Source organism: Etheostoma spectabile, unplaced genomic scaffold, assembly GCF_008692095.1.
Source record: "Etheostoma spectabile isolate EspeVRDwgs_2016 unplaced genomic scaffold, UIUC_Espe_1.0 scaffold00018482, whole genome shotgun sequence".
Classification (NCBI taxonomy): domain Eukaryota; kingdom Metazoa; phylum Chordata; class Actinopteri; order Perciformes; family Percidae; genus Etheostoma; species Etheostoma spectabile.
The window spans coordinates 73,677-89,087 of record NW_022604279.1 but is presented as its reverse complement, the minus strand read 5'-3'; the positions used below and the strand labels follow the sequence as shown (position 1 = coordinate 89,087).

General features: G+C 41.0%; 1 protein-coding gene and 2 non-coding genes across 3 annotated transcripts; all 3 read left to right on the top strand.

The window, feature by feature from the left end:
- The first annotated feature begins 371 nt into the window (after window positions 1-371).
- Window positions 372-453, top strand: trnal-uag (transfer RNA leucine (anticodon UAG)). Its single transcript has one exon. It is a non-coding gene; the product is annotated as a tRNA-Leu (tRNA).
- A 1,467-nt stretch (window positions 454-1,920) lies between these two features.
- Window positions 1,921-2,002, top strand: trnas-aga (transfer RNA serine (anticodon AGA)). Its single transcript has one exon. It is a non-coding gene; the product is annotated as a tRNA-Ser (tRNA).
- A 9,900-nt stretch (window positions 2,003-11,902) lies between these two features.
- On the top strand, window positions 11,903-12,751 carry LOC116680538 (histone-lysine N-methyltransferase KMT5C-like). Its single transcript, XM_032509510.1, is given in 1 exon segment — window positions 11,903-12,751. A coding segment is annotated over 1 exon segment (849 nt).
- The last annotated feature ends 2,660 nt before the right edge of the window (window positions 12,752-15,411 follow it).

Sequence of the window (15,411 nt, the reverse complement as noted above, 5' to 3'; positions counted from 1 at the left end):
GATGCACATGTATGCTTATCGGGCTATTTTCCTGTTACTGAGAAATTGGGGAATTTCTCATGCGGAAATGTAGAAGTTGGACGTGCATTGTATTGTTCTTACATCTCAATTGGATTCTGACTTTGAATTCAAATAATTGGCATCCAAGAAAATTTTGAAACTGATGATGTATCAGTCATTTTGCTGGTGGTTTCTTGGTCACAGCAACAAGCTTGATCATTGACATACATTTGCCCGCCACATATCACAAAACTGTTGGGTGGTGCCTTATGTATTTGCTTGTATTACATCAAGTTTTCCAATAACATTAACAAGCATAACGTTGATTACGGTGCCTGTGTTTGTCATGATGTGGAAAGCTGATAATTGCAGGTAGTGTGGCCGAGTGGTCTAAGGTGCTGGATTTAGGCTCCAGTCTCTCTGGAGGCGTGGGTTCAAATCCCACCACTGCCATTTGTATATATTACATAGCTGGAAGGCAACCAATGTGATGTCTTACAGCTGTGGCATTTGGCCTGAACTTGGTGATGCAACTAGAATCATCCATCAATAACTTTGCTGAGATTGTTCCTTGTTAACCTGAGGTTCAACGATTGGTGAAACCTTCCTTTCCAGCACTTTGGACTAGAAAATCAACAAATAATTGTGATAATTAATTGTGATCTCCATATTGATCAAAGTAATTGTCGTTATCATTTCGGCCATAATCATGCAGCTCAAAGAGATTTTATCAAACCAGGTTGGGCAAGTAACGTTTCTGCTGACTTCTTGTAAAACATGGGTCTCAAACTCGCGGCCCGGGGGCCAATTGCGGCCCGCGGGATGATATTTTGTGGCCCCCTTCTTGACATCAAAGTTAAGTGTTAGTGCGGCCCGCGCGTTCTGAAACTTTTTGTCATTGCGCTTGTCACTTATGGGCTACCGTAGCAGTCTCCTGACAGCGGCGTAACGGTTGTCAAGCTAGCTAAGTACCCTTTGCGGCAAATGCCTGAGGTTTGACAATGTGAGGTCTGTTGTTGTGAAATGCACCAACCATATCAGATCTAGGGGTTTAAAGCACCGGCAGTTCCGCGCCTTTTTTTGAGGAAATAGAGGTTTTTTTTGGAATACTTGATGCGGCCCAGCCAAACCCAGACTCTACTTGCAGCGGCCCCCAAGTAAATTGAGTTTGAGACCCCTGTTGTAAAAAAAGAAAGTACCACAACCCAAAAACAGTTACTGCGATGACTGGGAATCGAACCCAGGTCAACTGCTTGGAAGGCAGCTATGCTCACCAATATACCACCATCGCTGGACAATGTGATGTTCACTTAAATCTTATAATACATTTGGGCATTGAGACTGGTTCAAATCTGGCTCGAAGGAGCAGTCTTTTCCAGAGTTTCCCTTCAGGGATCAATAAAGAATTTCTGATTCTGATGTAGAGATGGACAGACAACCCAAAAGTATAATACTTCTTGCCGAGACATAACAAGAAACAAAAAAACTGACTATTGTAAGTAATGAATGGCTTCATGAATAGACAACCATCATCCCAATGTATACCATTAACAGTCTATGAGTGGTCAATTAGAGTCCAATAACTTTCTTTGGGGCAACTCCTTTTTCCTCCAGATAGAGCTCATTCAGCCATAGAAAGTACCAGTTAGTGCTGAATATCTATTCCAAAACTCCCATTCTTTTATTTATTTAGCCAGCGGTGGACAACTGCTGAAATGTACTTGCTCTGCATGTGTTAGTGTCTGATGATGAACTCACAACCAAGACAACCCTAAAGAGAAGCACTTATGAACACAATGATCATCAGTGTCTTTATTTGAGGTGATCTGAATGTGATTACAATGACATCTTAAGTTACAGTCTTAACCAATAGAAACGTTTATGAACATTTGTGCAAACAGGTATTCAGCTACTTCTCACGTTGTTGTGGCCGAGTGGTTAAGGCGATGGGCTAGAAATCCATTGGGGTCTCCCCGCGCAGGTTCAAATCCTGCCAACAACGAGCGCTGTATTTTAAGAGTGGTAGCCAACCAATGACACATCACAGTATACCAAATCGCAGATGTGCCTTCATAAACAATATTGTCTTATCTCAAAGGTACTGGAAGCAACCAGTCTCCACCAAGGTATTTCTTATCAATCTGTCTTACAAGATTTGCAGTGAACGTTGTGTTGTCCAGCAGAAAGGCAACAGGTGTGTTACTTTTCGACTAAGATTTATACCATAGCATAGCAGCCCAGGTTTGATTTCAAGCCACCGCATATTTCAATTTCCTTGCGGGAGTCATCCCAAAGGGATTAATAAAGATAAGTCTAAGTCTATCTCAGAAAAAAGTCAAAAGAATTTCAAAATCTTCAGGGGATGTAGCTCAGTGGTAGAGCTCATTCTTTACATGTATGAGGACCTGGCATCTCCAGCAGGTGTTATGGTAGAGTCTTTAAAAGAGCTGCAACAGATATTACCTCCTGTGGTAATCTGACTGGTAAACAACACAACAAGCACTTTGAACGTACATGTTTTACAGTTTCTATTTACAGTATTTATTACTTGTAGTGTAGTATATTTACTGTATTACACTCCAGTTTTTATGTGTGTTACAGCGGGAATAAAAGGTATGAGCACTGTAGTTTCTTTTTTTATGGGTGAAATAATCTCAACATGCCATTAAGTTTACTCTTCAGCAGGTGGAGACATTTCACTTCAGACACTTGCAACATCAGTTGCTGTGTTAAACATCAACAGACTGGATATATACTTACTGAAGATACAAAGCACAGGAAATAGTAGAAGATGGTTTCGATCCATCAACCTCTGGGTTATGGGCCCAGCACGCTTCCGCTGCTAATATTAATATAAAGGCTTATATTGCAATCTCGTCACCCTACATGTAGGTGTACCTATGTTTAAATAAACACACTGTAGCAAAGTTTATGTAGTGTTTTTTTAATTTTACCTGTGTTTTTTTTCTGTGAGGGACAGCTCTGTCAGGCTTATTTATGTAGCATGGAAGCTAGCATTGGCTAACTAGCAGCCAGCCTGCTTCTAAACAAATACTTTTTAATTATCTCAACACTTTTTAACAGTCAAACTGAAACACTGGCGGTGAGCTCCAGGTCCTGCAGCTGCAGACGGACATGGATAGCTTCAGACCCGCTCACCACTAGTGTTGGTGGATTAGCAAGCTAGCGTTAGAAAACTAACCCCGCTTATAAATAAATACCTTTTAATTATCTCAACACTTTTAACAGTCAAACTCAAACAATGGGGTGAGCTCCAGGTCTTGCAGCCACGGACGGACCACCATCAGTAGGTATAATGCGTGCCTTTTAAATTACTTTTTTTTTTTGTTAGCGGGCTGGTTGGTTAGTTCGCTAACGCTAGCTTGCTATTCCACCAACACTGGCGGTGGGCTCCCGGGGGGTTGCGCCGCTGCTACCGGGTCTGGAGCTTTCCGTGTCCCGCTGGAGATCAGATCAAGTCGAGGTAGGCAGCGGAGCGTTCTAGCGATGCAGTCTGCGTCTGCAGGACCTGGAGCTCAGCGCCAGTGTTTCAGTTTAACTGTTAAAAAGTGTTGAGCTAATTAAAAGGTATTTACGGTATTTAGAAGCGGGCTGCTAGTAAGCTTATGCTAGCTTTCATGCTACATAAATAAGCAGGACAGAGTTGTCCCTCATCTGGGGATAAAAAACCCTGCTGCCCCTCCCCCCCATCCTGTTGGCTCAGAGCTCCACAGACTAAGTCCACAGGTACAACTTAGTTTTGCACCAAATGTATCGCAAGAAGTGTTGCAAAAGTCGAGGGTGCAGACTCGCCGCTGTGGAAAAGTGACTGAAGTGAAAAAAAATGAAATAAAGTACAACTACAGAATTTTTTTCTACAAGCTCTGAAATCATATTCTCTAAGTGCTCACATCACATATACGCGATCTCACATTTGCACCATATTTACCTTCATATTCTTTGTTGGACTTTATTGCTTTACAAACACCAAAGCAAGTAAGCGCTGTGACTAACATTACTCTTCTGAAGTGATTTTGGAGAGGGACATCAGGTAGAAATACTCTGGTTGACTAGCATGACACCATTGTATTCATATAATAATCAATCCAGGCTAACGTGAATGACAGTGACTGCATGTTGCTTCCTCTAAATTTAAGGTTGTGGTTGACTAGCGGGGTCAGCTCGATAGTTTGACAAATTGATCAGACCTGCACGTCATGCGCACTAGAAACAAACCGTGTATCCAAGAACAGTTCAGTCAGTGGAAATGACGTTCGATCAGACACAGCCATCTATAGTAGATTAGCAGGGCTGCCAACTCTCACGCATTGGCCGTGAGACACACGCATTTGACTGGTTTCACACGCTCACACGCCACACCCCCGATTTCTCACGCTGAAGTGTCAACCTGGTCGGTCAAATTTCTAAAAGATGAGTTTATCTATAGATCTACCTGTTGAGCCACTCGTGATCGACTAGTTGTGCTTTCAGAGACTGTGTGTGTGTGTGGGGGGGGGGGGTTCAAGAGCGCTCCCTGTCTGTGGAAGTTTCGAATTGTCGCAAACTGAAAACATTTTTTCACGAGCCATCCCAGGTGCATTTCCCGGCTTCAGGTATGAGCTCTGAGTATTACAGACCCGTCCGTCGCTTCGTGTCCACTCTCTCTGTGACAATAGAGGTGAGCAGCGCGGCTGGTGGACCCGCTCTGCTGTGGGGAGCAGTGACGCGTTGCATCCGTGTAGTCCTCCGATAACGCGCAACGTACAGCCTCCTCTAAACTCTGTCAGAGACCAGAGACCCAGATGGTCCTCTGTGTCTGTCAGACGGTCTGAATGAGATCCACCATATCAGCGGAGCAATAACATGCACAGCAGACTATATTACAACTCTCCAAATCTCGGACAACAGAGATGGGAGGAGTTATATTTTGAATGTGCATAAAGTTGTAAACATGAGCAGAAATCTGATGAAACACATCTGAGCTATAGCCTACTATATATACTATACTATACGATACTGCAACGTTGGGCCACTATTGTGCTTCTCTAACCTCTGCATCTCTAAATGTAACTGTAAATAATTCATTTAATGTTTTATAAAATGAACAAATAGTCTTTATTTTCCCAAAAAAGTAAATCCAGCAAGGGGGGCACAGAGGATGAGGGCCAAACATTACTGAGCCTTGGCACAAAGGTTAAAGGATTAGAATTTATGCAAAACAGGTTCTCATTCTTTAGAATTTCAATGGTCTTAGTTGATCCCTCAACATTAATTTAACTTTGGGTCCCTGGTCCCTACACCAGGGACCCCTGGACCTGTTCCCCACAGACCCAAATCTTCTCAGCTGTTGCTGACATATGCTACTGTCTCTTCATGTGGTTCATTATGTGTGGCACATTGTCTGGGTCAGTTCTTATATCATGAGAAGTTAGTAAATGCTAAAAGCCCTAATACCTGTTGATACTACAACAACACAAAGGCTCTTGACCCTACAGTTTTGCACATATCATGCAAGACTTGATTTCTCAATTTTTTTGCACAAACTCTCCAGAAAGTGCCATTTAATGGTTTATTTTTCAAAATTTTTCCTGGGGGGCATACCCCCAGACCCCCCTAGGGAGAGCCCCATCCCCCACATATAACAAATCCCAATTTAAACCCTGAAGTATAATGATGCTGAAAGAGCCAAAGAAATTGCTTTGTACGTGGCAAAATATGGGTTGGCCCCCCCAAATCTCACTCCAAGGTTTTGGGAAAAGTTGGCAGCCCTGAGATTAGTGTTACGTTTCCAGCTCCGAACCAAAACGTTAGTTGGAACAGACGGACCGCTTGTTTCTTTAGGATAACTATATTAGCTTTAGACCGGCTGGTAGCAGCTTTGTGCTTGGTTCTTTAGGCTAACTATATTAGCTTTAGCCTGGCTGGTAGCAGCTTTCTGCTTGTTTCTTGAAGCTAACTATATTAGCTTTAGACCGGCTGGTAGCAGCTTTCTGCTGGTTTCTTTAAGCTAACTATATTAGCTTTAGCCTGGCTAGTAGCAGCTTTCTGCTTGTTTTTTGGGGCTAACTGTATTAGCTTTAGCCTGGCTGGTAGCAGCCTTCTGCTTGTTTCTTTGGGCTAACTGTATTAGCTTTAGCCTGTTTGGTAGCAACTTTCTGCTTGTTTCTTTGGGCTAACTGTATTAGCTTTAGCCTGTTTGGTAGCAACTTTCTGCTTTTTTGTTTGGGCTAACTGTATTAGCTTTAGCCTGGCTGGTAGCAGCTTTCTGCTTGTTTCTTTGGGCTAACTGTATTAGCTTTAGCCTGTTTGGTAGCAACTTTCTGCTTTTTTCTTTGGGCTAACTGTATTAGCTTGAGCCTGGCTGGTAGCAACTTTCTGCTTGTTTCTTTGGGCTAACTATATTAGCTTTAGCCTGGCTGGTAGCAGCTTTCTGCTGGTTTCTTTAAGCTAACTATATTAGCTTTAGCTTGGCTGATAGCAGCTTTCTGCGGTGGGAAATGGCCGGGAGACGTTGTGATTATGTTGCATTAATCAGGGGATTTAGTTTGTATTTGTAGAGAACATAAAACACTGACTACTGTACCCAGATAGCAGACAGATTTGGACCTAATCTGGGCCACTTTTGGCACTTACGGCACTTACGGCACTGGCAAGTGTTGTGTGGGCCAAATGTGGCCCAAATTACATGACCTAACTTGTGTTATGGCAACTATTGTGTGGGCCAAAAAGTGTGGGCAATCAGGCCAATACATTTTGAGAGATATTGTCTTTGTGCAAATCAAGTTTTGTAAGAACAGACAGAAACTCAGGCACTGCACTGCTCTGTAAAATTGAAACCACTTCCAAACATGTGCTTCCTCAGTGTCATTTCAACAAATTCCTGTTATTTTTCTCTGTAGTGTGCTCCGAAAGAAGGTGCAACATAACACCTACCCCACTGTCAAGAATGAGAGAGGATGTTGATTGTGAGTAGACATACAGAATTGATTGTATCTTTCTCTTACGTTCCTTACTTCTGGCAGCTTACTCCTCTTTCTGTTACTAGCTCTCAGTGGAGGAAACACCACACCATCCCAGACCAGAACTGACCATTCTGGCATATGTGAGTATATGTTGCATTCAGTTGAAGTTGACAATATGAACATTCAAAAGCTATTTGCATCAAAAACACTAAGTTGACAATTAAATGTATGTGAAGAGCCTTCTACAGCTTTACCTGGAACCTACCTGAAAGTTATGTTTTCAGGTAAAACCCTGCAGAGTAAATTTTGTTTACCATTCACATGTGAAAGACTGAATTAACGGATTAACTGTTTGTGTCTAAACTTAGTTACTACTTCAGATATATACTTTATTACAGTAGATGCGACTTGAAGAAATTAACAACTCAATTTGAGATTTTGTTTGGTCCCTTTCACTTATAGCCAGAAATGTTTAGGATAGAAATGAAGAAATCATCTCAGAAATGCCTAGTCATCTTTACAAAATCTATCTCCAAATATTTGCAAAAAAATAATAATACTTATTCTTACATTTCCCCTGTAAAAAGCATACCTGAAGTAGTTTTGGTGTCATATGACAATCAAACAATGTCAGAGAACAATATATCACAAATAAAAGACCTGAAAAAACTGGGTTCTACTTGTCAATTCAGACTAATAAATTAAATCAAAGTTTCTACTGAACAACATGTATGCTGTCTTGAATAGCTGGTGGCGTTTGAACGCATGGTTCAAAATGAAGTAGACTTGCATGGATAAATCTCCAAGACGAATTTGTTCTTAAAAATAAAATATGCATTTATTCATGTTTTCATTGTAGTTGTCTACAGACAGAAACGAGCCTTTGCCTTTTGAAAGTGTTGTACATTTTGAAATGTGAACTTTGATGTTTTGGTCTCTTGTTTGCAGTGATTAATAGAAGAACCACAGCTACACCAACTCGTGCCCAAAATGCAGACTTCAGTGAATGTGAGAGAAACTACCCTTGCACTAAATTTTGTGAGCGTAGTGTTTGCTATTAGTCTTTAAAGCATCCAATGAAAATGTACAGAGCCTTTGCAGAGTTGGACTAATGCAATTACAACGCCATGTTTTTTAGAAATAACTTTCCATTAAAGGAAAGTAAAAAATATATTTGTGTATGCTGTCAATTATAATTCTTAAAAAGAAAGAAAATTGGAATCAGTAGGTCAGACCTTTAAAAAATTATAAGCCAGGAAAAATGCAATCGATGAATCTTCTATTAAAAGACTTAGGAGTTGTATTTTTCCACATCATTATTCCACAAGTGAAATGAAATTGGCAGGCTAGAAACATAAAGTTATAGTTTTTTTAATGCATATACTTTAACTAAATAGACTGTATCTTCTGATCACTGTTTTAGCTGTGATACGAACTATCCTGACCAATCAAGAAGTCATCAAAAATCAGATGGGCATTTTGGTGAAGCTAGTTCATCAGTTAAAGGGTACTGCAGAAGAGAGCCCATCTCTACCACTGGAAACACTTCCGGTTGCAACCCTTCAAGAGCTTCTGGTTTTGGAGGGACAGCTGCTTGATCAAGAATTCAAGAAAACTCTGGTAATGTATATTGGTACAATACCATTATAAGAGATTATGTATAAGGTAATTCAATCCAATACGATTATCTCTCTCACAAAGAACCATAAATGGCAGCAGACATGTTTTTTTTAACTATCCTTCATTGGAAAAATCTCTTTACTAGAATCCCCATTAGCACTGGCTTCTCTGACTGTGGTTCCATTCAACTGTACATTATAAAACACTGACTATTAAATACACTAAATTAAATTAACTGCAGATTAACAGTGCTCAGTGTTTCCCACAGAATAACAGTATTACTGTGGTGAGGGGTTATTTGTACAATTAGAAAAACAAAATAGGCAACAAAGTGGCTCAATCTAAAATGACTATGATACGATATCAAGAATCAATGGGTTTTTTTATGCACTGAAATGTGGTCAGATGTTTGGTTTGGATGCTTCCACTCCAGGTGGAACATATTTTGTCTCTGACAGAGTTTGATTCTACTTGAACGTCAATCCCCTCTGTCATCTAAGTCAAATTAGCTACATGTGACAATTAATGCTTGCTGTCTTTTCCCCTTGTTTAACAGACGATTACCTTAGCACAAAGAGGAGGTACAGCCGTTAAGGACACTGTTTGGAGAATGATGGGATACCTCTTGACCAATGAACTTGCCAGACAGATGAATTGGAAAGGAGCCAATGGCAAGGCAGCCTTCAAGAACCTTATTCTAAGAGGGATAATCAATGGTGAGTCGCAGTGGTGTAGGTGTTGTTGCCACAGCTTTCACTGACATTTGTGCATTTGTTGGAATTTGCTGCTTACCTCACCCACAAACATGCATACACCTACACCTTTGGCCCTGTTTCAGAAAGCAAGTTCTTAACTCTGAGCCCGCATTGTTATCCTGTAGATTGCAGAACGTGACGTGTGTAAGGGAAAGTGGGGAAGTTTGTCAGAAGTGACGTAATTCAGCTGCATCACTTTACAGCAGGGGTATTCAATTAGAATTCAAAGGTCCAGTTAGAGAAAATTTCCCAAAAGGTCCGGAACATCAAAACGACTAACTTGCGCTATCATTCAGTACCCTAACGTATAGTTGTATTAACATATGTTTTTAGTCAACAACTGACAATATTTCAACCATATTCAGTTTTTACATCAAACTGGAGGGATAACAATCAAAAACTACTCTAATAATAAAGCTTTCTCAGACTGTTGTTGGATATAGGTTATCCTGGCCATAAAATGTGTTCAAAAACATAAATATTGCTCAACATTTAGCATGACTTTATTATATAAATTGGCCTTCTATTAACTCCCCAGACCCAATCCAGTGTCCCTGTGTCATGTACATTTGCACTCACTAAATAAATACTTTACTCTTACTTTACTTTATTTTGCTCAATCCTGTAATTTAGTTTGCCTGAGACCAGCACCAGAGTAATCCTAAAAGTCAGAGTATTATTTTTCAGAGCCCTATTGCAAGCCTGTGTTTTTTTTCAGCTCACACATTCTCACCTTATCAACCCTAACCACTTTGCATGCCTGTCCTGAACGTTGACTGGTAAATGCATATGACATATCTGAGCTTGACAGTGGCATCATGTACATTGTATGTATGTTACATTGACTTTTAGTGTCACATTGCTTTAAAATTACGTACTAGAATCACTGACTATATATACAATATTACTTGTTTCAACTGATGTCAAAAGTTATAAATTCTTGTCTTACTGATAATATTTTACTATAACTTACACAACCAACTATCTCATTTTAGAGGCTGTACGAAGAAACCGACTTACAGCAACATCAACAGATCAAGAAACTGAACTGTGGATTAAAAGGTGGCTCCATCTTGCTGGAGACAGAGATGGAGGACGCCGTGCTTGGCAGCGAACTGTTAACTGATGTAACTGAGACAGTCTACTTGTTAGGAACAATGCTATAGTTCAGCATACTTTCAGCTACATACTTTAATTGTTGTGACAAATTTAAAGTTTAATTTGTTTTGTTAACTTTGTTCAATGTGGCTTAGTTTTATTCTGTTTTCAGCCATTATAATGGGTGTTTTTTTGCGCGAGTTAGAGTGGATGACATTGTCGTGAAGAAACCTTCAGAAAATCTAACATTTTCTATTAAGCTCACTGTCCTTTAATTTTAATAAATGGAAATGAATAACAAAAGCAGTCATTGTTTGTTACTAGAACTGCTCTATTACAAGGTGGATTGAGGATCAGGAAGAGGTTTTGAATGTTGTGAGATGGTAATGCAAAATAGTTTTTGGTCCTTATCTGATTGTGGACCTGTGGTAACTTGTCCTGGTCCATACATAATTGATGTCTATTTTCTAGGTTCTGAGCTGACACCCAGCATGATTCCCCTGGCACACGGCTGGTACATAACTGACATACGGCTCATAAGTTAAGGGTGTGATTAATTCCTCTGGCCCATACCTGGCCCGCAACATAGGTGACGGGATGGCATGGCCCTGATCTGGCACACATCTGGCCCTTTAGAGGCCTGACATCTGGCACATTTAAGGGGAAGCCTGGCACACATCTGGCCCATTATATGGCTGACATCTGGCACATTTAAGGGGAAGCTGTGATTAAGTATTTTGGCCCATACCTGACCCACATCTGGCCGGCAACATAGGTGAGAGTATGGTATGGCTCTGATCTGGCACACATCTGGCCCATTAGATGCCTGACATCTGGCACATTTAAGGGGACGCTGTGATTAATTCCTTTGGCCCATACCTGGCCGGCAACATAGGTGAGAGTATGGTATGGCTCTGATCTGGCACACATCTGGCCCATTAGATGCCTGACATCTGGCACATTTAAGGGGACGCTGTGATTAATTCCTTTGGCCCATACCTGGCCCGCATCTGGCCGGCAACATAGGTGAGAGTATGGTATGGCTCTGATCTGGCACATTGAAGGTGAAGTGATTAATTCCTTTGGCCCATGTAAGGTGAACACTATGGTACATTTATTTGGCCCAGATTTGGTCCACATCACACCTGACATCTGGCCCACATAGGGTGAACCTGTGGCTGAGGTTAGGCAGCCACACTCACCCTGAGTCAACGCCGTAAGTCAAGGCCAAATGTGGGCCATAACAGAATTTCAGATGTGGCCCATATAAGGTGGATTTGTGGCTGAGTTAAGGCAGCCACACTCACCCTGAGTCAACGCCGTCAGTCAAGGCCAAATGTGGCCCATAAAAAAGATGCAAATATGGGCCAAATTTGGGCTGAATATTTATTGCTATCTGGGTACAAACCGTCTGACAATACTTTTCATTGATTCCAAAAAATCCCAGCATGCTCACGGTTGGAAACAATGGACAGAGGGACCAGAATGAGTGTTACGGAGCTGTGTGAGATTGATGACCTGGCCACTGGTTTGGTGTTGGACCCCATGCTGGGTTTCAGCACCCATAAAATGAACATTGCTCCCTTACCTGAGACCCACTGTTGGGGGTTTCTAAAAGAAACCCTGCTCAGCTTTTAGCAATCACAGGATTTTAAGACAACATTCAATACACTGACCTCTGGTGCCTATTTTAAATCTATTGGAAGCCATCATCAGCATCTCCTGAGGGAACACATCTATCGCTACTGCAGTGCTTTCCTGTTGGACAGTGGTGTTGCGATAGAGTCCACTGATAGATACTCTTGTGAGACCAATGGAGCAAGGGTAACCTCAACGAGGCACTGGTTTGCAGGACAGCGTGTCAAAGTCCTGCTGGGCTGCCTAGCAGACTTTAGACCAGCCAACAGTGCTGTGCTGAACGCTGGAGTCAATGACTTTAGCGTGATGTATTCCTTACGCAAAAAGTGCGATCAGCTCTGGCTTGGTCCTGCAAGTTACATTAACCATGACTGCAATCCAAATGCAAAGTTAGTTGCTTGCAAGTCCTGTGCATATGTTGACGTGATTAGGCCCATTTCACCTGGTGAGGAGATCACATTTTATTATGGTCCAAACTTTTTGGGGGAAGGAAAGGAAATCTGTGAATGCTAAACCTGTGAGAAGAATGGAGACGGTTACTTCAAACAGGATCCTGTAAAGAGCACTACCACAGCCAACACAGAACCTGTGTCTCAGCCTCCCAAAATGAAAAAGACTGGTAAAAGAACAGAAGCTGAAAAAGAAACATTAAGTGTGCTGGCGCATAACTTATTTTAGCCGTGCAACAGAAAAACTGTTTGATTGTTTAAATTGTTTTTCCAATTTTTGTCATTAACATTGTGAACACTTGTCTTTCTTAAACTCCTCTACATGCAACAGGTTGCAGTATTGGGAAACACCTTTCAGGCAAGATGGTAAGTTAAAATTAATAGGGAATTTACTTTGTGATAGTTTGTTGAGGAGGCAGAGTCTTAATTTTGTGTTTTATCCGCAGAACACTAAAGTATGTGGACTCTGCCATGCAAGCTTTAACAATCTGAAGCAACACCTCAAAGTGTCGCACACAATCCCGAATGAAACGGAGTTCCAACTTCTTATGAAGTATGGGACTGCCCGGTAAGATTAAGTCAAATTGTTTCTCATATTTAGACATATGTTATCGGCTTGTATTTCTAAACTGACTTATTTTTTTTTTTTCGATCGCAGAACTACAGTCAGCCTGGATTGCAGCCTGTGTGGGAAGAAAAAATTAGTGCGCCTGGACAAACACTTGCAAGAAACACACAGCATGATTTTAAATACAGTGAGTGTATTGTTTTAATTTGCTAAAAAACACATGTGCAACATCTGTGGCAAATCTTATGTTTTATTCCTCTCAAGTTTTGTAATTTTTAGGGCCCAAGCAACGAAAGAGCCAAAGGCCCTTTGAAACTGAAGGAATTATAATTTTTAACCCCAACGCTGCTTGCATCTTTGATATAATTTGTTTTTTAATAGGAACGAGAACCGATCGTGAAGCAGGCAAAGAGAGCAGCCATCATAAAAGAGCTTTCTGAGAAGCGGAGGTCCGGGCCTGACAAGCTCATGGTGTCGGCTTTGGACATGGGGATAACCCGTCAAGATGGTACTTTTGTTGTGTTAATATTTATTTTACTCAAATTAAACTTTAGCTTTCTACTGTGTAATTTTCTATGGTGTTTCTGTACCAACCAAAATCTTGTGACATACAGAAATTTTGAAACAGAGTTTTAATTTCCATTTTAAATCAGTTAAATTTCATTACAGAGGATGAGTTTCCTGACGTGAACCTAAACCTGGAAGAGGATTGTGTTGAGGAAGAATTTGAGGAGCAAATGAACTTTCCTTTGGACCCTGTCCTTGGGCCCCCCAACACTGACTCTTCCTCAGAGCAGACCCTCACACTTCCTTCCACACCTGTCCCTGGTCCCCCCAACACTGACTCTTCCTCTGAGCAGACCAGCACACAACCTTCCATGCCTCTCCCTGGTCCCCAAAACGCCTCTACTTCCAGAGAGCTGACGGGCAGCCAACCAACGGTGAATTGCAACAACTGCAAGCTCTTTGCTTCCCGGTTGCTGCAGCTGGAGAAAACCGTGGAGTATTTGTTGGCAGGGCAGACAACCAATGGCATCCCCTTCAAACCGCCTCTATCGGCACAAAAAGGGGAACACATTAAAAGGGGACAAGTGGTGATTCGTTATTTGGTAAGTTTTTCTTTGCTTTCCAGTTACAATTTTGGTGAGCGAGGGCACAATTACAATTTACATTTTGTTAATTATTTCCCTTTTCACCTTTAATTTCTCCTGGTTGTCCAACTAATGTTTTTTTTAACTGCAGAAAAGATACTAAAAGATTTCCAAAAATTCCGCCTTGGGTCCCGGACTGGGAGGAAAAATGCAAAAAATGCGAGACAGTCAGCAAGCCACGGGCATAGATTTTGCCTGTACATGGCTGCTGGCATGCCAGCTAATGCCATCGCTGAAGACCTGAGGTTTTTGAGCCAAATTGACAAATTGCGGGCGTAAGTATTTTTCATGTCATGTTTTGTTGCCATACTATTACCATGCACAAAATACTTACAACTACAAAACAAATTGAAATTATTCTCTTATCTATTGATTCCAATTTTTGGATTTGATTTTAATCCACGGTGTTTTATAATAGGTGAGAATTGAGAAGTTGGAACATGGACTCTGGTGGAACTGGGAGTCAGATTTAATGACTTGTAACTCATTACCTCTTCCCACAGCTGGACAACATACCTTCAAAAAAAGGGATATGCACCGACAACAATTAAAAACATGCTAAACAACATGATACTGTTTTTTAAGCATGAAGAGACATCGTTTGCAAAGGAGAGCAAACTCAAAAAAAAAGATTTCCTGACACTGTAATACGAGTTAAAAAGAATTGTTGCAGATGAGCACAAACAACTTGTGATCCACCGGCAGAAGGTGATACGCCACAAGTCAGGTAAATGTTTTTAATTTCTTTCCTTCAAAACTGTATGTCCTATATATAATATAACCCTAACCTTGACACTATATATGTGTTGCCATCTAAATGCATGCATGTCAAACTGTTTTCACAGACAATCAGCTGACTGCCTTGAACGAAAAGGACTTCATGGCCGTTGCCCAGATAAAAATTGCTGAACTGATGAGTAAGTAGACTTAGTAATTAACATTATATTTTTTCTTCGTTAGTAGATTTTAAAATGTACTTAATGGGACATACTGTATCTTACCATGTTTTGTAGAAACAGTATCCTGCAATGGGGAACAAGTAGAGGAACATGTCAAATTCCTCGGCTACATAATGGGATACATGTCCATGTTGACCGGACACCGATCTGTGGTTCTGACGAACATGAAGAAGGAGCATGTCAGGAACTCTGCAAAGTGGAATCAAGGAAG